General features: G+C 42.1%; 1 protein-coding gene across 1 annotated transcript; it reads right to left on the reverse strand.

Moving 5' to 3' along the window:
- Positions 1–3,332: 3,332 nt before the first annotated feature.
- On the reverse strand, positions 3,333–22,667 carry si:dkeyp-69b9.3 (myocardin). Its single transcript, XM_061675669.1, is given in 17 exon segments — positions 3,333–3,453; positions 3,455–3,816; positions 3,892–3,946; positions 4,128–4,271; positions 4,347–4,445; positions 5,117–5,647; positions 5,757–5,889; positions 6,098–6,272; positions 6,347–6,518; positions 7,618–7,758; positions 8,831–9,033; positions 9,113–9,226; positions 10,215–10,287; positions 10,405–10,460; positions 10,698–10,751; positions 14,448–14,605; positions 22,432–22,667. Coding segments are annotated over 16 exon segments (2,421 nt in total). The 5' UTR covers positions 14,503–14,605; positions 22,432–22,667; the 3' UTR covers positions 3,333–3,399.
- Positions 22,668–23,117: the final 450 nt, after the last annotated feature.

Genomic DNA, 23,117 nt, shown 5'->3' on the forward strand with positions numbered 1-23,117 from the left:
GTGAGACAGTGCTGCCTTACGCCAAACATACAGCATCATGTGTATGTGATGCTCCTCCAGAGCATTTAAAAATATACATATATTTTTATATGGACTATTGCATGTAAACGTACAGAGCACATTAAACATGTCAAATGACACATGAGTGGAACTTATTTAAAGTTAGTGAGCCGTTTTGGTCTCGTGGCTATGCTGTAAGTAGAATAATTCATTGGGAATTCATTCAGTCAATTGTTTTTGAAATGAGAGGGGGGTTGTTTCACATATTGTGAAGCTCATGAGAGCACAACTGAATGGAATGCAAGAATGATAAGATCTATATAATCTTAATATTTCGAAAAGATCTTTTACACTGTTTTGTGTTATGACAATTAAACTGTATTTAATAACCAATAAAAGAATATTTGGATAAGTATTTAGTTGTTTCATCATTTAATAGTCATTTATATCAAATTACAGTTTGCTGAAGTTGAAGTAAATTTAATGTAACATGCTTGGAAAATGTTGATGATAAAATTTGTATTTTTAACCAGAGATAACCTGTTAATCCATATCTTGGTAGCTTTAACTATGGGTAGTTATCACCCCTTGTTGCGTCGGAATCTTGACCCAACATGCGAGTCAAATCCTCGACCCAATGCGCTCGGTCTGAGTAACCCGGCATTGGCTCACTTTTTTTCTCAGTCATCCAGGACATGTTAATCCACAAGAGTTGAATCGAGGCAACTGGATTTTTTTTGTTTGTTGACTTTGTTGCGTTTTTTTCATGTTTTCCCAAAACATTCAGAAATGACTTGGGCAATTATGCTATTAGGCTAATGATATTTTAATTGGCCCATAGCTAACGTTGGGAGGAGTGATTGGTTTAGTGTTTTTCTGGTGTGCCGGTCCCCAAATGTAGCTCAGATTTTTAAAATTAATATTATGTTGCTCATCCCAGGGACCGCAGTTTGAGAACCACTGTCCTTTCGTACCACACACTAACTGTAAGCAAACTAATAAGAGTTGCATTTGGCAATACATGGAAAAGGTTTGTGTTGACACACAGGGACAGAAAGCAGCGTTTAGAGCACGGTTGCACACGGTTCAGAATGTTCAATGCATGTTTGCACGATCCCTCTCTCCTAAACACGCTGCCTGTTTTGTAGCTTTTGCCAGCTCTTTCGCTCTCTTTGCATGCCGACTGTGTGTCTGGCATGGAAATGAAAGTCTGGTGCCACACTCAAGCTGTGTGCGCCCCGTCTGGTTTTTACACGCCACATAGCTGGTTTTGTGAATGGCTGCAAGTCATTGGCTGAGTTAACAGCACCCAGATCGAGGCCCACGGCAGGGAGGGGGGTGAGGGAGATAAGTCAGAAAGCAAAGTTGTCCTAGTGCTGCCATGTTGGAAGCATGTTTGTGTTTGTGTGCCAGGACCAGGTTTGCTTTAGATGTGGCTCTGCAAACATGGCGCTACGAAGCCTGTCAATCCACCCGTGTGTTGTTCTTTTTGTTTCATCTTGTCGAGTCCAAGTGCTTTTAAACAACCTTCTGTATTTACTAGGAGTGTACGAGGTGTCCCAAAAAAATCGACTCACTCTTTGACTGCCTTTTACTCATGTATTTTTGGTTTTTGTTTTAGGAGGGAATGAATATGTTATTGTGTGCAGATCGATACAGAGGTTTTCTGGTCGAAGCTGGCCTAAACAAGTTTTGCTCCTACCAACCAATAAGAAGGATGGAAAAATGTTGATGTCACCCATTGAAATCAGGCTGACTATGTGAGGCAAATTTGGAAACCTATTGGTTCAAGAAATTGTCCCATTGCTACTTTAATTTACATCAGCCAGCACTACTGATTTTGAAGACCCCAGGCAGATTAGATTGACATGGCAGCACATAGAGGCTGAAATCTGATTGGACAAAAAAAAACATACAACATCTATATATATATAGTACTAGAAGCAGTGCGGCCAAGAGAAACGCTGCAAACTGGCCATTGTACAATTCATTTTTGAAGAAAGATTTGTCATTAAGTGCTACAGGAAGTACGTAAGTGCAACACATCCAAGCAAATGAGTTGGGCAAAGAGGTTGTGTTGAAATTCTTTGCACATTACCCACACCTCATACCAATGGGTTTTTTTGAATCATGGTGATAGCTCAAACATAAGGTTCACGGTGCAAAACCAACGACAGTCAGTTGTCGAATCCACTGGGCCACGTTATCAGCTGTGTTTGGAAAATGGCGGAAACCGTTTGAAAATTGGTGAACACACAGGAATCAGTAAACTACACTTGGGGGAGAAGACTAATATTTTCTTTTATGGGAGTAAATTATCTTACATGCATGCCCGCAACCCTAGTGAAGAGAAGCGGCTCAGAAAATGGATGGATAGATGGGTAATGTTATATTCTTTTTGAATATATCTTATTGAACTCTTTAGCCTATTGGTATCAATAAACACCTGAATCAAAATGAAATATATGAGTAGTGGCCAGTCAAAGAGCGTGTATATTTTGGCGGGGGGACACCCTGTGTGTGTGTGCATATGTATGTGTGCGTATGCTTCTCCCATCACAGCTTTTTTAGTTCAACACGCAATGAATCAAACTCTCCACATTGCGTGGAGTCAATGATTCTGACAGCAGTGATGGATGGATTCCTTTCCATCCACCAAAGCGAAGAGAGAGTAAGAATGGATGATAGAAGGTAGAAGGAAAGAAGAAGGAAAAGAGGAGCGAACAAAGGAATGATGCATACTGTATATCACCGATTAGGGGAAAGATAGGAAGGGAGGATACATGATAAGGGAGAAAGGTAACACGGTAGGAATCAAAGGAGGAAGGCATGGAGGGTTGGAGATGGATTGGTGGGTGCAAGGAAGGAGGAAACTGGCTACAAAAGGTAGGAAGACAGAATAGAAAGGGAAGAAGGCAGGAGAGACTGTTGGCTACAAGGATAGCTGCATGTATGTGAAGAGGGGAAGGTTAAGGTTGGAGGAATTGTTTGTATAGGGAAGGATGAAAGGAAGAACCTGTGCACTGGAAGGAAGGGTGAGGATTTGTTGGGTTTTAAGAAATACTGGATGAAAGGAAGGCTGCATGTAGTGGAAAAGAGGGAGAGGAAAAGATTTTTGGCTAGGGAGGGAGAATAAAAGGAAGAATGCATGTATTGGAAAGACGGAAGGAAGGTAGGGAAGGAGATACTGTAGGTGGGATGGATTGTTTGGTATAAATTGCAGGGATTCCAGGAACGAATCAAGGAAGACTGAGATTTCTGAGTACTAGGTAGCACAATGAAGGAAGGAAGAAAAGATGCATGAAATGATAATGGATGGAAGAACAGAAAATGGTTAGTGGGTGGATGGATGGATGTTGGATTCTACACGAATTGGCACAAAGCTCTCCACACACATCCTCACCACTGCTCTATCATCAGATCCAACACTCGATTGATGTTGAGATCCGAATCCGAGACCAAAGTCGGTCTCCGCAAACGGAGGCGCCGGCGGAGTGATCGGTCGCAAACCAGACGTCAGAGTCTCCAGGATTTCGGCGGCGTCGAACATGGCCTGGGCTCGCCGCTTCCGCGACTTTCTGGTGGACTGCAGCGGAGGGGAGGTACAAATGGGTGGAGGCGCCGGCGCAGGGGTGATGTGACTCGGGGAGATCACAGCGGGAGACGGGGGGAGCTCCAGGAGGAGCGAGGAGCAAAGAGGCAGGAAGTTACTATCCTTGGAGTGCTGCTGGGATTTCTGGGACTGATCGACTTGAGGAGGAGGAGGAGGAGGAGATGACGGTATAAGTGAATTGTCAATAGAGCCGTTGACAGAGTCTAGAAAGGAAGCCATGAAATGTATCAAGCCAGTGACTATCTTAAGAGTTAGTTTCTTATTTATTAGCTACTCACCAACAGAAACAATGGGCTCATCCAGAATGTCATCTATCGACTGTCGAGGGTACAGCTATTGACGAGAAAAATAAGTAAAACATCTACTTTGCACACTGAGTCGATGGCAGTGGTGGGAAGTCACGAAGTTAAGACTTTTTTTTTTTTTTTTTTTTTACGTGAGTATCTGTACTTCTGTTTAAGTAAAGAGTGTGAGTACTTTTGCCACCTCTGGTAGATTGTGACCGCGAACCCACCTGTACTTTCTGGATGGCCTCCTGCAGCTCCTCCTCTAAGCTACGAATGCCAGGCGAGTTTTGGCCAGGACTTGCAGTGATCTCTACTGGCAACTCAAAGTCCCGGTCAATCATATCGCTGGGGCACGGCTGGGAGCAGAACACCTTCACGCAGGAGTAAAATAAATGACTGTTGGTTGACTGGTGTTAAGAGTTACTTAAGAGATGTCCTACTGTTACCTGTGTAAACAACACCTCTGTTTCGACATCCGTTTCCCGGTTCCCTCTCATGCATCCTGGTTCCTGTTGCAGGAATGGATGAAGGGATCTAGCACACGACTATTATATAGACAGAGAGTAAAAAGGTATAAAAGATATACGTTGCTCACAATGAGTTAGGGATATTCAGCTTTCAGGTGAAATTTTAGGATGAGCCAAAAATGTACTATCGAGTAACCTCAACAGGTGAACTTATTTTACCTACTCTAAACTTTTGAATGCACGTCCTACTGTTGCATGTTTCAGGATGGCAAAACAGGTGTGTGGTCCATTCATGGACCACGATATTTCCAAGGATGTCCACGTCCATGCCTTTCTGTGACTCTTTCAGTCTATCTGTATCTCTTGTAATCTTCTGATGACACTACAACCACAGTGGGCACTTCCATCCTCTTTGAAGCCACGCAATCGCAAGATACTATCGGTCAATTGGTTCGTGTGGTCCTAATATCATGATGTCAAAATGTGAGAAGCATGATGAAGAGGACTGATGAAGAGACATTTAGCTCCTTGTTAACAAATGGCAAGTTGTGCAAAAAGTACTGAAACAGAACAGCTAGATGTGTGCATTCAAAAGTTGAGAGAGAAACAAGTATTAGCTTTGCCTGTAAAGGTGATAGTGCCTTTGAGGTTAATCTTGAAATTCAGTTCGAAAAAGCCAAATATTCCTAATATTTTGTGAGTAATGTAGGTCTTCACCAAAAACCAGAGACCAAAGTGTTTGCCCTCACTTCATTGACAGCGTTTGCAGAGGAATCTCTTGCCCTGCACTTCATCCTCTCTTTCATGTCAAACTCCACACCGAGCTCAGTTCTCCAGGTGGTACCACACTGCAGGGGCGAGGACGATGACATGGGTAAATTGGGAATTGGAGTTTCAGAGGTGGTACAGGCAGGAGCCAGGAACACCGCATTGATAGGACCACACTGTTCACCAGACAGACTAACGGAGAGATCATTGGAGAAGCAATTCAGGGCAACATTTACAATGCCATTCGGGACTCCGTGATCATGGATGTACATCTGTTGGTTCGGGCTGCTTCCAGGTGAATCTCCAGAGCTGCAGCTGGAGCTGGGGCTGTGGTGGGCCAGGAGCGGGTGAGAGGGATTCAGGGGCTCCATGCTGCCCCCCAGCTGGCAGAGGGGAACAGGAGTGACACATGAGGGGGTGAGCTGGAAGGGACGAAGGCGCTGCAACAGAGCAGGCTTAGTGCCGGAGACAGGGAGGCCTCGCTTACGCAGCTGCTGCCTCAGCTCTGACACCTGAGGAGGCAAAACACATGAGGTCATTCGAGGTTGTCTTCAGCGTAAACTGTGAATATGACTGATGAGGTTCTAGATATTTCTGGATTTACACAGTCGCTTCCCTTACTTTGAGATCCACCAGATTTGCAGGGAGGAGCTCAAGTTTAGACGCATTGTTTGTGTCCTTTGGCGTGTGGTTGGTGGTTGCAGGAACAGGTTGAGGGTTCAGGGGCAGAGCTCCAGATGAATTCTGTTCTCCACTGGAGTTAAAATTGGAACCATCAATTTCCTAGAAACATCTTAGTACTCTGCTCTGGTTGCCAGCTATTTCAATTACAGTGGTACCTTAACTTATGAGTTTAATTTGTTTCTTGACCCATCTCGTAACTTAGTTTATTCGTGTATATAAAATCAATAGTCCCCATTGACAGTAATTGAAATGCCATTAATCTGGACATAACTAGATACCTGGGTACGACAGTGAGTTGCTGCTGCTGCTGCTGCTGCTGCTGCTGCTGCTGCTGCTGCTGCTGTTGGTGCTGAAGGATTTGCAGCTGCAGACAGACCTGTTGCTGCTTGAGAAGCTGAGAACCTGCCGGGTTTAATGGCTGGGTAGGAGGGCTCCTCGGTTTGGCTCCTCCCCCTTAAAAGGTACACACCACAGGTAAAGCACAGGCCTCCAGTTTTGGCCGAGAAGCATTCAAAGCAATACGCTACCTCCAGGCCCAGACGCCCCCCTCTGGTCGGGAGGAATGTACTGGTGATACTTGAGTTTCTTCATCTTGGGTTTGTTTTCCCGTGGTTTCCGTGAGCGAGCAAGATGGTTGAGGTTAAAGGCAGAGGCAGGCGTCAGGGAAGAGGAACAGGCAGGACTGGGAGGCCGAGCTGTCTGCAAGGGTTCAAAGTAGGTTCCATGGAGTCACTCCAAGGCTGGCGTTTATAAGATGTGACGCGGGGGAAATGTCAAGCTGTGTCCATGTTGTTTGACAGCGTTTGCTCCGTGTGAAGGTTAAACTCTTAACAAATCTCCAGATGACAAGTCTTTGTTGGCCCTGACGCACGGCCATGTTGTTTGTGTGTGCATGTGTTAACCCGGGGGGCAAATACACACCGCTCTCCCACAAGTGCAAATTGACAGTAATGAATGCATAACAGCTTAAGGTCGAGTACGGTGATTCCAAAAACAGAAGAATTTTAGCATCTTGTTAAGGTGAAGATCTTCAGGTAGCTTACTTTGCTGTGAATTCCTCTCATTAAGGAACATGCTAATTCTGATTTACAAGTCAAACGTTGACTCTAACGACTTGAAGTTTGCATTATTTATAAGATCCACTCGGATTATAAACCAGTGGTGGGCTGTGCATTTGGTACCTGGGCCTTCCGTGGAGATTTCCCCAATTGAATCCAACTCTTAATACCAGCACTACTACGTCGCAATTATACTATAGAAACCATTAATACGATACAAAAAAGCAATATAACAGCATGCAACTGTGCAATGTACATCAACTGGAGCAGTTCAGAATAAATTTTTATCTAATAATGTGACAAAAACAAATAAAAAACGTAAAGATTCATAATGACATCAACGAGGGCCAACGCTCTGACCCTGTGAAGACAAATTTGAAATCTAATTGGTTAAGGAAGCAGTCCCATTGCTAATTAAATTGAAGTGACATTGGCAGGCATTACTGATTCTAAAGAGTGACATGGCAACACAGAGGCTGATATCTGATTGGACAAAAATAATATCTTACATACACATACTAGAAGCAGTTCAGCCAAGAGAAATGCTACGTAATTAAGAAAATAGACTATTGGGAATTTACGATTTCATGGAAAAAAAATGGAATTCAGGTTGTAACTGTAGGTCGGTGCTTCTGTGTTGTGTTTAATCTAGCAGAGGAGGTCTTGCTGACCGCTCAACACTGGTATAATCCAAAGCAATAATATGACACACATATGATATGACATTATCCCCATCGCACCTTTGGCAGCAGGGGCGTGGTCTGGGAGATCAGAAAGATCCCGTTTGGTCGACTCATGGTTGCCATGGAGTTACTTTCACTCAGCAGGACGCTCGTCGGCGGTCGGATGCCCTCGGTTGCCGGGAGCAATGCCAAACCGGACTAAGAGAGGACACGGACATCAGTCTGAGTTGCCGCGAAAACTTGTCAGTCAGTGTGTTTAAGTCGGTACTCACAAAAGGCAATTAAATGCTCTTCCACTAGGTGGCAGAAGGTGCAATACTGTACATACAGCACGACATAATTATTATTCTTTCTGTTCAAAGAAATGAGGACGTAAAAAGTGCCGCCTATTTACTAGCTTTAGCTTTAGCCTTAGCCGCTGTGTGCTCAACTACTGTGGATTACAATTCGTTCTAACTAGCGGTGGTCAGTCTATATTCCATTAGCTAACGATGTTTACCTTGCCGGAGACGTGCAGTTGAGTAACTTTTGGACAGTTCGACTTTCCAATAGTTACGTTTCACTTTAGCTTCTTATACGTGATGATCCCAAACTTTGAACATTCCCTGTCTTTAAAGCACTCATTCTTCCTGGCTCACGCTTATTGCTACATGAGTCAGCAATAACAGTCTGTGTGGAAAAGTACCTGGTAATCACCACAAAATCGCGCCATGGAGCAAATAAGTACAATTAAAAAAACTAAAAAATTGGACTGCACTGAATCACAAAGTGAGGGAAGACTGTATATGCAGTGTTGGGAAGATAATTTTGGAAATGTAGTTGGTTATACTTAGATGTTACCCTCTTAAAAATATGTAACTATTTCAATTACGTTCTCAAAGTGATATAACTACTTTCTAATTTAGATTATTTTTTATTACTGATAAAAAAATATGCGGAAATGTAATATAGTCTGGCATTAGAAGGAGGAAGTGATATGAAATAAATCTGAGCTTTTGCAGTATTTTTCAACTGTAACTAAAATTGTAATCATGGAAATGTTCCAAAAGGAATTTACACATTTTCTCCCAGGAATGTAATGGGTTGTAATTACATATATATATATATATATATATATATATATATATATATATATATATATTTATTATTATAATTTTCATAATTTTTAATGAAGTTACATAATGTCATTACATGTAATTAGTTACGCTCCTAGTTACTCCTTGGACCCAAAATGTGTGAAAACCCCTGCATCACATGATCGTTTTCTCACATGAGTGCGAACTGGACTGTGGTTGAGGGGCGGGCCCACAGATGACAAGTCACTCAGCAATTGGTCATCTGAGAAGCCCGATGGTGATGTGAAGGCCGAGGCCGCCGGTTGGTGAACGACGTGTTGCTCGCTCGACGAAGACGAGGAGCAGGACGAGATGTCGCCTTCGAAGACATCTGCAGGCAGCGGGAAAGAGACGGCACCTGTGGAAATGAAAGTGAAAGGACGCGAACAAAAGAGGGATCGTTGGCCAGTGTGCGCTCATTTGCGTGGATAACGAACGGTTCTCAAGGTGTGGTTTGTCTTTGGGCTGCGCAGGTGCGGGTGGATCTTGGATCCCCCCTCTGAGGTCTCGACAAGCCTTCTTTTGCCTTGAGGCCCTGGACTCGCTCTTCTCTGAGGGTTTAATCCAGGGAAGGTGAAGATCAGCAGCCAAGGAGAAGCAGCAGATTTCAAGTTTGAGTAAACACACCTGCACCATACATGTAGTCTCTTGCACACAATTAAACGGGACATACTGTTGTATGGAAAATTGACCTTTTTAAGTGTTTATACACAAATGGAGTACTACCTTGACTTTTAATTTGTTTAATTCGTTCTGTGACCACGCTTGTAACTAGATCTTACTTTTATTTTATATCAAATAAATGTTGTCCGCGGCACGGTGGACGACTGGTTAGAGCATCTGCTTCACAGTTCTGACGACCGGGGTTCAATCCCCGGCCCCGCCTGTGTGGAGGCACTCCGGTTTCCTCCCACATCCCAAAAACATGCATGGTAGGTTAATTGAAGTCTCTAAATTGCCCCTCGGTGTGAATGTGAGTGCGAATGGTTGTTTGTTTCTATGTGCCCTGCGATTGGCTGGCAACCAGTTCAGGGTGTACCCCGCCTCCTGCCCGATGATGGCTGGGAATAGGCTCGAGCGCTCCCGCAACCCTTGTGGGGATAAGCGGCTCAGATAATGGATGAATGGATAAATGTTGCCCATTGAAATTAATTTAAATGCCATTAATCCATTGCAGCAGCTCGCCTAGTTGCAACACCCTAGCGCCAATCCTGGTCATTATGGTAACGAAAGCATAACTAGGAATTGGGTGTATAAACTCAAGCAATAATTGGAGATGCTTGGTGTATTTTGACAAAAGCAAGTCACAGACATTTTAAAACGGCTGGGAGCTGTTTTAAATTGGGGGGTGGGGGCCGTAAAAAAAAAGCCTAAGAAGTGTCCTCTGAAGGTGGGAAAGGGCACGCCTGACGACAGAGATGTGAGTAACAGCTCTGATTGGTTTTCGTGTGAGGTCAGTCACTGTGTTTGAGGACTTGAAGAGGTCACACTTGTTTGCAAGTGTGTACCATTGTGCTTGTGTGTTCGTCCGGGCATCACCTTGCACAGTTACAGCAGTGACTCCACTAGGGGGCATCTGATGATGTCTTCCGGCAACTTTGTCACTTTGACGCTGCAGCAAAGTCAGACAACAGACAGGGCCCACACAATATTCACTTCACTACATCATTGTTCCCACTGATAACAAGGGTTGTATTTATAGCATCCATAGACATAAGACACAACTCACCAGAGCTTCACTCTTGTCTTTTTGTTCTTTTTTAGGGGAACTAGTTGATTTCAAGCCTGAAGAAACGCGACGAATATATAAGCAGAACTAAAATGACAATTAGATTTCATTTCAGTGAGCCTAAGGAAGAAGTATTGTAGTTACAAAAGTAGTAGGAGTAACTCTTTTCACTAAAAGAGAGGGTTCTATTCAGTCCTGTCTTATAGTGAGACATGTCAGAATCTACAAAAACTCAACGAAGATGATTAATAAAAGCATGAATCAGTCACAAGTGTTAAATGTTCCAAACCAACCCGAGTCTGCATTGATCTGACTCTGCCTTCGGTTCTGAATCCTCAACTGCAGCACTGAAAGACAAGATCAAAAGATGAGTAATACATTTGCATTGATAGGATGATGTTTGGCTTTAATGGCTCCATGAGGAATGACAAGTAAACAGCGGTCCAATCGATAAATCACACTTGACAGAGAAAGAAGAGTCGCGTGAAGATGAGACGCTCGCTTGTATTACCTAATGACTTTGCAACGCTTGCATATACACACACACACACACACAATTTTGGCCATTAACATAAAGTGTACACACACAAACAGGTGACACCAATGATACATTTGAGTGAGACCTGACCGAAGATAGGGGGGAGGTGAGGTCTGCCCAGGGTGGGCGTTGGAGGCCAGTAACTATTTCTCTCTCACAATGTCTATTTCAGTCAGTCCCCATCCCCCCTTCAGCTGTCCCAGCCTCTCACGCCTCCCCCTTCTCACGTCATCCTCCCTGGTGCTGCCAGAACTATACTCATCAACATGGACTTTGTGCGAGACAAAAGTTGAGCAAATGTACTTTGTACTTCACTTTGATATCAGTACCAGGTGAACAAGGAGCTCAACAAGAGTTCTAAACTCACCATATGAGCACTAGTACACATTACATTATGGAGATGTGCCCAAGCTCTGAAAACAGATGTTTTTTCAGACACAGTATGCAGTTATACAAAAATGTTTATAGGGGGATATGTTCAAGATCCACCTTCATTAGGTGAAAATCTACAATATAGAGAGACTATATTGAGGTCACAGGTCCAGTTCAACATCATGATTCAGTCTATATCTTTATAGTCATCTGTCACATTTCATCAAAAAATAATAATAATTCTACAGTACTACAGTATTTATTGAGAATTTCCACTCTCTCCTGTACTGTACTGACCAATCAAAATAAAATTCTTTTGAAAATTTTGTTTGGTGAGTAATGTGACATGCACTCAAAACATTTTTAATTTATAGGAAGCAGTGTCCCATCAATAAACTCCTTCAAGATTTTTTTATTTGCGATTGTTAAGGGCACCACAATATTTTATTGTTATCAATATACAGTGGTGCCTTGGAATAGAATTTCATTGATTCCCCGACCACGCTCCATTCCAGACTTTTTTTTTTTTTTTTTTTTTTTACTGTTTTTTAATAAGCAAAATAGGACTCTGTAATATGGTATTTTATAAAATAAAAAATAAAAAAACACAGTAATGACAAAATTAAATAGAATTAAATAAAATAATTCTATCATAACAGTTCTTGCCACTTTTTTGCTTCAATTCAGTGGACATTGTGCTGCTCCTTCTTGCATATGCTCCGTGGCCACCTGGGGGCGGTATATTACAGATATACATGGAGACAGTCACAGCTCCGCAGTAAGCTGCAGTAATATTAGTTGTTGTTCTAAATATGTTGCTCCACTGTTTGCGTTCAAATATTTGTTGCTTAAATGATTATAACGCCATGACAGAGATGCTACTCGTTAGTGTTTGTTAGCATTAAGCTAAACAGTTTCCTAAGGCAAAGCTATGTTATTTTTTTTAAATACACAACGTGTACACAACTCTTTGTTTTAAGTTTAGTTTGCCAGTAGACCTCAACTTGCGGGGGCATTAAACAGCTTGAAGCCTCTTTTTTGAACAATTGTTCACAATCTGCCAAGCTGCTGCTTGTTGTGAAGTGAATCGAGTTCACTAGCACATTACAGCGCTTGTATCTCAAATTGTTGCTTGCAAGTCAAAGCAAAAGATCTTTTGAATGACTGCTCATATTCTGAAAAACCTGTATGTCATCATCACTTGTATCTCAAGGCACCACTGTATAATTGTGTGGAACTGGTTGACATGAAAATATGTTGATCCATTAGATCCTGGAAGCAGGGTTTGCCAAATCTAGGTTTGGGATATCATGAATTTTGTCATGGCAAAACACGACTAATTGGAGCTGAGAAAGCGTGGTGAAAACATATTTATAAGCAAGCATCATACCGATGAGATGTGTTCAAAGTGGTATTCTGGTCTTGGCATTCACTTCTTATACACGCATGATGGCACACATAGAGAGCAGCTGCCAACCCTCCCCTTAAGCCCACCCCTTAACCCAGGAATAACGTTTTCCAGCAGGTGTTGGTACACCTTGGGGACAGCCTCCACGACCACAACATCGTTGCCGCTGCTCAAAAGACGACAGCTGCTCGCCAACCAGACAACCAGGAAGTACTTGTTCTAAGAAGCCAATGGAATTTCAGGAATGTGGCGGATGCATGTACTGTATATTGTCGCTGTCCAAATGACATGCAAGTATCTCAACGTTTTTACTGTTTTGCTTCAAAAATTAAATTACATATTTTCTAGATTTTTTTTTTGTACCTCACTACACTCATATGTAGGTGTTATTTCTGAAATAAATTACAATGACATATACTAATGCTCAGGTATTATTGACGCAGAGTGCTATTCATTTATTCCCAACAGTCTATTTTCTTTATTTCATAGTGTTTCTCTTGGCTACCCTGCTTCCAGTATAAGCGGATGTTGAATTACTTTGTCCAATCAGATTTCAGCCTCTTTGTGTTGCCACATCAAGCTAATCTGCCCAGAGCCTTCTGAACTTCAGTGCTGTCTGATGTAATTTAAACTATACATTATTGTGATGTAATGTGACTGTTTTTTTTTTTTTTTTTTTTTTTTTTTTTTTTTTTTTTTATAAACAAACCAGATTTCAAATCGATCCTCACACACAGCACTGGCCCTTGATGATGTCAGCATTTTATCGCTCCCTGATTGGTCAGTCAGAGAAAAAAAAAATTGTTCCAGCCAACTTCAATTAACAAAGCACGTCGTTAGCAATCTGCAAAGATTAATAAATTTGATAGTCAGCATCTCTGGTGATTATCATTTATTTTATCTCAAAATTTTATGTTTTTGTCATGTTATTAGATAAATATTGACTTAGCATGCGACTGTCCCACATACCGAGTCTGTTATATTGCATATAGGTATAGTGTTTTTTATTTTATATACATTGATAGTTGTGGTATTAAGAGGTGTATTAAGATTTAATTAGATTGTACAAGTAACATATATATGCTTTTGCCCTTAAAATGTAATAATAACCTCAGAATCTTTTGTTTTAATGTGAGGTAAAAAAAAAAAAAAAAAATAGACCTTGTTCCTCTCGCTCTTTGTTATTGTCTTATCACTTTGCTTTGAGACGAAGAAAGATGTTTGTGGTTGCATGAGGCAGATGATAACTGCCTGCTCATGTGTACATACAGTATTATGTCATCTAAAGAGAAATAGGGAGACACTTCTTCAGCCAGCCATCAAGTTGTATTTGCATGCAAGTTTTTATTAAATTGTATCTTATTATTTTCTTGGTGATTGTCCTGTCTCTTGTCTACTGTAAGGTTAACATGTTTCCCCTTGACATGGTCATGATGTTATTTTATAATCATGTAATTAGACTATGATACTGTTGTTGTGTTGTGTTGTGTTGTTGTGGACTTGGACGTGTCAAGCAGCGGTACACAAGTCATCTATTGGAGGCATCCCAGTATGGGGCGGCAGTCACTAAATCCTTTCCCCTCGATCGAACCCTTCACGCTATTGATCACATGACACACCATGTGACTGAATATCCAACTCACCTTCACCCCTTTATATTGACGCTAATGCGGCCAATTACGCCGCAGTCGTCTCACTTAATTGTTTCCATTCCAATAGGCTCACCTGAGCGGAACTTGTTCCGGATGAGGAGTGACCTCTCGGAGGCCAGCAGCGTCATGGCGGCGCTGAAGGGCGGCACGGAAGAAAGATACAAGCAGGACTACCTGGTGTGTGTCCACCAGGACCAGTGGAACCTCTTCTTTTTCTTCTTGTGTGTGTCACTGTGGGGGAAGCAGTGAAGTGAGAGATGGACATGCTTGCGAATCCACTGATCATATTGATAGAGGCACACCAAACACACACACACACACACACACAGCTCGGAATGCAAAGACCTAACAAGCCAACTCTGGCATCAGCAGTTCTCCCTGTAGACAGACTGTCACGATCGCAGTGTGTCACCTCGGCCCACCCATCCCCGATAATAACGACGCAGACCATTTCGATGAGGAAAAAGGAGAAATAAAAGCAGCATTCTGACAATGTTAGGCAAATTCGCCCCATGACAGAAAAACAGAAAATACAGTGGAACTTTGAACACAGCCAAAAGTGAGATTTTCCCATAGAAAATTCAAACCTTTGTTAACTGTAAAGGCATTTTTTTTACATAACATTAGAACATTAAATGCAATGCCAGGCCGCATTCCATCACGTTGCAATTATGCAAACCATAAGTAGGGTTGGGCATCGTTTGAATTTGAGCGATTCCAGTCCCGATTCCGGTCTCGATTCCGGTTCCAAACGATTCTCGGTTCCGATTCTATTAGGGGGCTGGGTCAAAAAAGTTTGCATGGTTTAAATAAAGGTTGTCCTAATTATGAACATCCATTTTCTTAGCAGCCCACAGTGTAGACTAAAATTAATATTTCAGGGTTCTTTACAACCAGTATCAATAGCAAACCAAGGAACTTTAGTCAATGTGTATGAAACTAACCCAATGGACTTAATATTTATTAATTAATGTTCCAGCTAAAAGTTAAGTATAGCATTGTTAAAATAGATATTTGAGACTGTTTTATCTCGCATAATGGTTTATATGTTCAACTTTTAGTTTGACTTCCTCTTTTAAGCTTGTAGCCTTTTATTTTGAAGGGTACGCACTGCCAGCATTTTGGCATGAAAATTAACTTCACCTGACACAGGTGAATTTTGAAAAGAAAAGAAAACCTAGACAGGGAGAAAAAAAGTATTAAATGGAACAAAATACTGTAAATCGTTGATTCCTTTACATCCCCACCGGTGAGGCACAAGGTTTGTGTTTGTGATACTGTGAGACAACGTTATATGTATTTTGTATAATCACCAGATATGCTGAATATTAAATGCATTAATGAGTGCAGATCACTTACAGACATGCTTTGCAAGTCAAAGTTGGCTTTAACAAGTTTTGCTCTGACCAACTAATCAGAGGACAGAGAAATGCTGACATCATCGAGGGCCAGCGCTCAGCGATTGGCTAAACAAACACTCCGATTGCTAATATAGTTGACGTTACATTGGCCAGAACTGATTCGGAAGGCCCTGGCAGATAAGATTAGCATGGAAACGCAGAGGGTGAATTCTGATTAGACAAAAAATCTAACACCCACATCCTCGTGCTGGAGGTAGTTCAACGTATACAAATGCTATGAAATAAAGTGAATAGACTGTTGGGAATAAATTAGTATAATTAAATGGAACAAATATTAGAATTGAGGTCATTGCTTCTGTTAATGTTTGGGTGCACAGTTGCCGATGCACTTTCTGTCGTTAAGTGAACGCAAAAGTAAAAACAAAGACAAATAGAGAATGGGAACACTCAAAAGGACCTGCTCTAAGCCACACCTCACACCCAGACACTCACACTAAACTAACTGGCCAACCCGACTTCTGCTCTAGATGTCACTCATGACGCCATGCACCTTAAAGGCACACATCCAACACAGGAAGACTACAATACATTCTGTAATTACACTTTGTAAAAGCAGTTTATTTCTGTACATTCTATTTTATGATGTTTTTATACAATACAGCACTTTTTTATCATTAAAAGACACAATAAACTAATGGTGTTTTTCAGGAGGGCTGAAATGGATTAATGGATTGTTACAAGCTTTGGCGGACTAAAGATAAACACTCATTTGTGATATACAGTATTTATCAAACAAAAAAATGCATATCTACAAAGCCCAATTCAAATGAAAAAGAAACAATGATTTGCAAATCCTTTTCAACTTATATTCAATTGAATACAATCCAAAGACAAGATATTTAATGTTCAAACTGATAGACTTCATTGTTTTTTTCCCCCCCAAATATTCACTCATTTTGAATTTGACGCTATAGGTCAGTGATTCCCAAGCAGTGTGCCGTGGCACATGAGTCTGCTGTGAGCACTTTTCAGGTGTGACCTGGGAAATTATCAAATTTTGCTTAATTGCTAAAAAAAAAAAATGTATTTACAAGAAATAATGTACTTTTGTTCATCTATTTACGCCAGTCAGGCATAGTGATAGACAGAACAAATAAATGCGATTGTATTCGATGGTAGGAAGTACATACAGTAATTAATGTAACCACTTTTTGTGACATTTTTGTTTGTTGGTGTGCCGTGAGATTTTTCAATTGTAAAATATCTGCCTTGGCTCTATAGAGGTTGGAAATCACTGCTATAGGTAACTTGTACATATGTGAAGGCACCATTAATGCTGAAAGGTACATACAGGTTTTGAAGTGAAATATGCTGCCATCCAAGCAACGTCTTTTTCAGGGACGTCCATGCTCATTTTGGCAAGACAATGCCAAGCCACATTCTGCACATTTTACAACAGCGGGGCTTCGTAGAAAAAGAGTTCGAGTACTAGACTGGCCTGCCAGCAGCCTAGACCAGTCTCCAATTGAAAGTGTGTGGCGCATTGTGAAGCACAAAATAGGACAACAGAGACCTCGGACTGTTGAGCAACTGAAGTTGTACATAAAGAAAGAATGGGAAAGAATTCCACCTACAAAGGTTCAACAATTAGTGTCCTCAGTTCTCAAATATTTAAAAATAATTGTATTCTGTTCCTATGTGAATTGGAATTTGTATGTACAGTATATACTGAGTCAAAATGTGATAAAATGGCAGATAGGAAAGTAGTAATATTACAGGTATTGTAGTAGTAGTATTAGGAGTATTTTTACAGGTTGCCTGCTGCTATGTTTCTATGTATTGTTGCTCCCTGTTTTAAAGTAGAAGTTGTTTGAAAGATTATATTTACAATAACATCTAGACCATATTCTGGGAGTGGCTCTATTATGTTTCACATTCTATGTTGGCATTAAGCTAGCGGGCGTTCTTTATTTTAAGAACTGAAAAATCACAACATACTGAAGTCTCGTGTGATTTTGTAGAATTCTTGCATGATGTCCTGCATAATATGTGACTTTAGAGGGGTGTTTTTCCAGAAAATGTTTGCAGAATTCACTTGGTATTTGACCTCTATTGCCAAATGCGCATAAGCCGTCTTCGTCTTCACACACACACGCACACACACACACACACACAAATAAAGCTTTGGAATAAAGGTGAAGCACACTTAAAACTGCTAAAACAAAACTCTAACCACTATAAAATATTTAAAATCAAGGAAAAAAAATTTTTTTTTCCTTCTTCTTCTTTTCCTTACGGCTTGTCCCGTTAGGGGTCGCCACAGCGTGTCATCCTTTTCCATGTAAGCCTATCTCCTGCATCCTCCTCACGAACACCAACTGTCATCATGTCTTCTTCTCTTTGGTCTTCCTCTAGCTCTCTTGCCTGGCAGCTCCATCTTCATCATCCTTCTACCAATATACTCACTATTTCTCCTCTGGACGTGTCCAAACCATTCAAGTCTGCTCTCTCTAACTTTGTCTCCAAAACATCGAACCTTGGCTGTCCCTCTGATTAACTCATTTCTAATTTTATCCAACCTGGTCACTCCGAGAGCGAACCTCAACATCTTCATTTCCGCCACCTCCAGCTCTGTTTCCTGTTGTCTCTTCAGTGCCACTGCCTCTAATCCGTGCATCATGGCTGGCCTCACCACTGTTTTATAAACTTTGCCCTTCATCCGAGCAGAGACTCTTCTGTCACATAACACACCTGACACCTTCCTCCACCCGCTCCAACCTGCTTGGACCCGTTTCTTCACTTCCTGACCACACTCACCATTGCTCTGGACGGTTGACCGCAAGTATTTAAAGTCCTCCACCCTTGCTATCTCTTCTCCCTGTAGCCTCACTCTTCCCCCACCACCCGTCTCATTCATGCACATATATTCTGTTTTACTTCAGTTAATCTTCATTCCTCTTCTTTCCAGTTCATGCCTCCATTTTTCTAACTGTTCCTCCATCTGCTCACTGCTTTCACTGCAGATCACAATGTCATCTGCAAACATCATGGTCCACGGGGATTCCAGTCTAACCTCATCTGTCAGCCTATCCATTACCACTGCAAAAAGGAAGGGGCTCAGGGCTGATCCCTGATGCAGTCCCACCTCCACCTTAAATTCGTCTGTCACACCTACAGCACACCTCGCCGCTGTTCTGCTGCCCTCGTACATGTCCTGTATTATTCTAACATACTTCTCTGCCACTCCAGACTTCCGCATGCAGTACCACAGTTCCTCTCTGGGTACTCTGTCATAGGCTTTCTCTAGATCTACAAAGACACAATGTAGCTCCTTCTGACCTTCTCTGTACTTTTCCATCAACATCCTCAAGGCAAATAATGCATCTCTGGTACTCTTTCTAGGCAGGAAACCATATTGTTGCTCGCAAATACTCACTTCTGTCCTGAGTCTAGCCTCCATTACTCTTTCCCATAACTTCATTGTGTGGCTCATCAACTTTATTCCTCTATAGTTCACACAGCTCTGCACATCACCTTTGTTCTTAAAAATGGGCACCAGTACACTTTTCCTCCATTCCTCAGGCATCTTCTCACGCACTAGAATTCTATTGAACAAGCTGGTCAAAAACTCCACAGCCACCTCTCCTAGATGCTTCCATACCTCCACAGGAATGTCATCAGGACCAACTGCCTTTCCATTTTTCAGCCTCTTTAATGCCTTTCTAACTTCCCCCTTACTAATCATTGCCACTTCCTGGTCCACCACACTTACCTCTTCTACTCTCCCTTCTCTCTCATTTTCCTCATTCATCAACTCCTCGAAGTATTCTTTCCATCTAGCTAGCACACTGCTGGCACCAGTCAACATATTTCCATCTCTATCCTTAATCACCCTAACCTTCTGCACATCCTTCCCATCTCTATCCTTCTGTCTGGCCACCCTGTATAGATCATCTTCTCCTTCTTTAGTGTCCAACCTGCCATACATGTCATCATATGCCTCTTATTTGGCCTTTGCCACCTCTACCTTTGCCCTGTGTCGCATCTCAATGTATTCCTTTCGCCTCTCCTCGGTCCTCTCACTTTCCCACTTCTTCTTAGCTAACCTTTTTCCTTGTATGATTTCCTGTACTGTGAGGTTCCACCACCAAGTCTCCTTCTCTCCTTTCCTGCCAGAAGATACACCAAGTACTCTCCTGCCTGCCTCTCTGATCACCTTGGCTGCAGTGGTCCAGTCTTCTGGAAGCTCCTGCCGTCCACCGAGAGCCTGTATCACCTCTTCCCGAAAAGCTGCACAACACTCGTCCTGTCTCAGCTTCCACCACATGGTTCTCTTCTCTGCCTTTGTCTTCCGAATCTTCCTCCCCACCACCAGAGTCATTTTACACACCACCATCCTATGCTGTCGAGCCACACTCTCCCCTACCACTACCTTACAGTTGGTAACCTCCTTCAGATTACATCGTCTGCACAAGATGTAATCCACCTGCGTGCTTCTACCTCCGCTCTTGGAGATCACCCTATGTTGTCTTAGCCAACTCTTCTTTTAAAATAACCCCGACTCCATTTCTCTTCCCATCTACACCATGGTAAAATAATTTAAACCCTGCCCCTAAACTTCTAGCCTTACTGCCTTTCCACCTGGTCTCCTGGACACACAATATATCAACCTTTCTCCTAATCATCATGTCAACCAACTCCCGAGATTTTCCTGTCATAGTCCCAACATTTAAAGTCCCCACATTCAGTTCTAGGCTCTGTGCTTTCCTCTTCTCTTTCTGCCGAAGAACCCACTTTCCACCTCTTCTTCTTCTTTGACTTCGACCCACAGTAGCCGAATTTCTGACGGCACCCTGCAGGTTGACGGCGCCGGTGGCGGACGTTGTTAACCCGGGCCACGACCGATCCGGTATGGAATTCTTTGGATGAACGCTCATATTTGTTTGGCAAAGTTTTAAGCCAGATGCCCTTCCTGACGCAACCCTCTGCATTTATCCGGGCTTGGGACCGGCCTACAGTTTGCACTGGCTTGTGCCCCCCATAGGGCTGCATTTGTTCCGTGACCACACTCCTAACTCAAAATACTTACATGTCAAATCACCTATCCCTATTGAAATTAATAGAAATGCAATGAATGCGTTACAGCTTCCGGACAAAAACCCAATACATTTATCATGTGTTTTTAAAAAGGAAAATAGCACTCTATAATATTGTACTCAATAAAAACAAAAATTGGGAAGTTTGTGCATCATGAATAATTCATTGCAGTTCCTTCTGGTGTGTGACTTGGCCACCATGGCAGTATAGTACACTCATGGAGACACAAACAAAAAAGAGTATCGCGACTACTCAGTGACTCAGTAAGCTGCAGTAGTATAAGTCATTTTCCGCAGAGGATAAAGAATAAATGCCTGTGAGTATCGTTACATTGTCTGTCTATATCTGTTGCTCCGCCATTTGTGCTCGACTATACGTTGCCGAAAGCACTATAACGCCACAAAGATGCTATTCATTAGCTTGTCAATCGCTTTTCCCATTATGTGTTAGCATCAAGTTAGCAGACCTTTATGGAAAGTTTGAGGTTGTTTTAAATACACAGCATGCAATTGTCTTTGTTTAATGTTTCGTTTGACCGCAAACGTTAACTGGGAGTGGTGATAAACCGATTGAAACCTCTTTTTTGAGATATTGTTCACTATCTGCCAAACTGCCGCCTGTTGTGAAATGAGTTGAGTTGAGTTGAGTGTACGCCCACCATACAGCGCTCGTATCTCAAATTTGTGCTCGCAAGTCAAAGTAAAAAAAATCGGCTGAACGTCGACTCATATCTCCAAAAACTCTGAAGATGGATCACTCCTACAATAAAGTATAAATAAACTAAGGTGGCAGTCACACTGAAGGGCATAATGCTCAATTGGAATTATTTTTATTTTTTTTCTATAATCCAATCTTTTTATGTAGTCATTAACAAAGACTTCTAGTGTGGACGGAACGAGTCTGTGACGTCACACTCATGCGCACAAAACAGGACGTCACATTGTGCATGGCTTCGTGTTAATGGAAATAATTGCGTCTTGTCATGACGCATTTGTGGCAAGTTCAATGATTTTGGGCAACTGGAGCCAACATTTTCTCATGTTTATCGGTTTGAAACATCTTTTTTTTTTCGCCACTGAGTTTTTCCTTTTCCTTCGTTGCTTTTGAGGCATGTCTGTTTTGTCGAACAATTGTGACGTTCTTTCGCCTTTTGATGACATATAAGTCGGAAGCGAGACATGCCGTGCATATTGCAATCACATCGGATACATATGTGATTTATATTCACACATGAAAGAAGCCTGAAAAAAACATTTTAATCGTACTGTTCACAGTGACATGAAAAAACAGATGCATGTCACATTGGGCAAAACAATCAGCAGGTGACCTGCAGTGTGAACACAACCTAACATTGGCACATTTATTTTTAGGCTAGGTGTGTTTATTCAGTCAAATTTTCCTGTTCCACTGGCAGATAATTTTCTCGTGGTTTTTTTCTTTGCAGCACAGTTAACTTTCTCAAGACACATACTCCATAGAGAAAGTAGAAGGCCAGTGGCATATTATATTCTTCAATAAGACGACAAAGACGCAAGTGTTGCGCTTGTACAGTAGAAGACGAGTGTGAGCAGCCTGCCAATGAAAGAGAATCATACTTACAGCGAGAAAGGACAGAACCAGAGCGCTCCCTCAGGGTGGAGGAACTGGAGTGGATTTAAGATGAAATTGATGAAGAGAAGAGAGCAACTAACTGGTCGTGTGTTTAATGGCAATTTCCTTCTTTCATGTTCTTTTTATGTCCTCTCTTTCATCGCTGCTTTCTTTCTAGTGCGTTCGTCTTTCTTTCTTTCTTTCTTCGCCCAACTCAGCCAGTAACCTCCTTTCGCTCTGCCCCTCTCCGCCTGCCCCAAAGAATCATGGATCCTGGGTGCCAACTGTGAGCGACTGTCAAAGCCCCCCCCCACCTCTGTGGCCTTGCCCACCCCCATTCCCTTCCAAGCCAATTCTCCCCTTCACCAACTCCCCTGACATCTGCTGACTCTCTGATTGAGCAGCACAAACACTTTTTACTCCACGTTTCTCTTTTTTCTTTTGCAGCTTTCTCACATGAAGTTAACATGTCGCCCACCCCACAACACCCCCAGTGTGTCATGTGATCTGTAGAGCAGTGATAGGGGCCCGGTGGAAACGGTTGAACTGCGGCAGGGCTCATATGCTGCCTTCGGGATACCTCTGGGTCACCCCTCTTAAAGTGATTTAGTGCCATTCGTGTGTTTGTGTGCGTGTGTGTGTGTGTGTGTCGTACACAGCTTATATTGTTACAATTACAGCAAAAGTCAACTAAA

The sequence above is a fragment of the Phycodurus eques genome, chromosome 4 (assembly GCF_024500275.1).
Source record: "Phycodurus eques isolate BA_2022a chromosome 4, UOR_Pequ_1.1, whole genome shotgun sequence".
In the NCBI taxonomy this organism is placed as follows: Eukaryota; Metazoa; Chordata; class Actinopteri; order Syngnathiformes; family Syngnathidae; genus Phycodurus; species Phycodurus eques.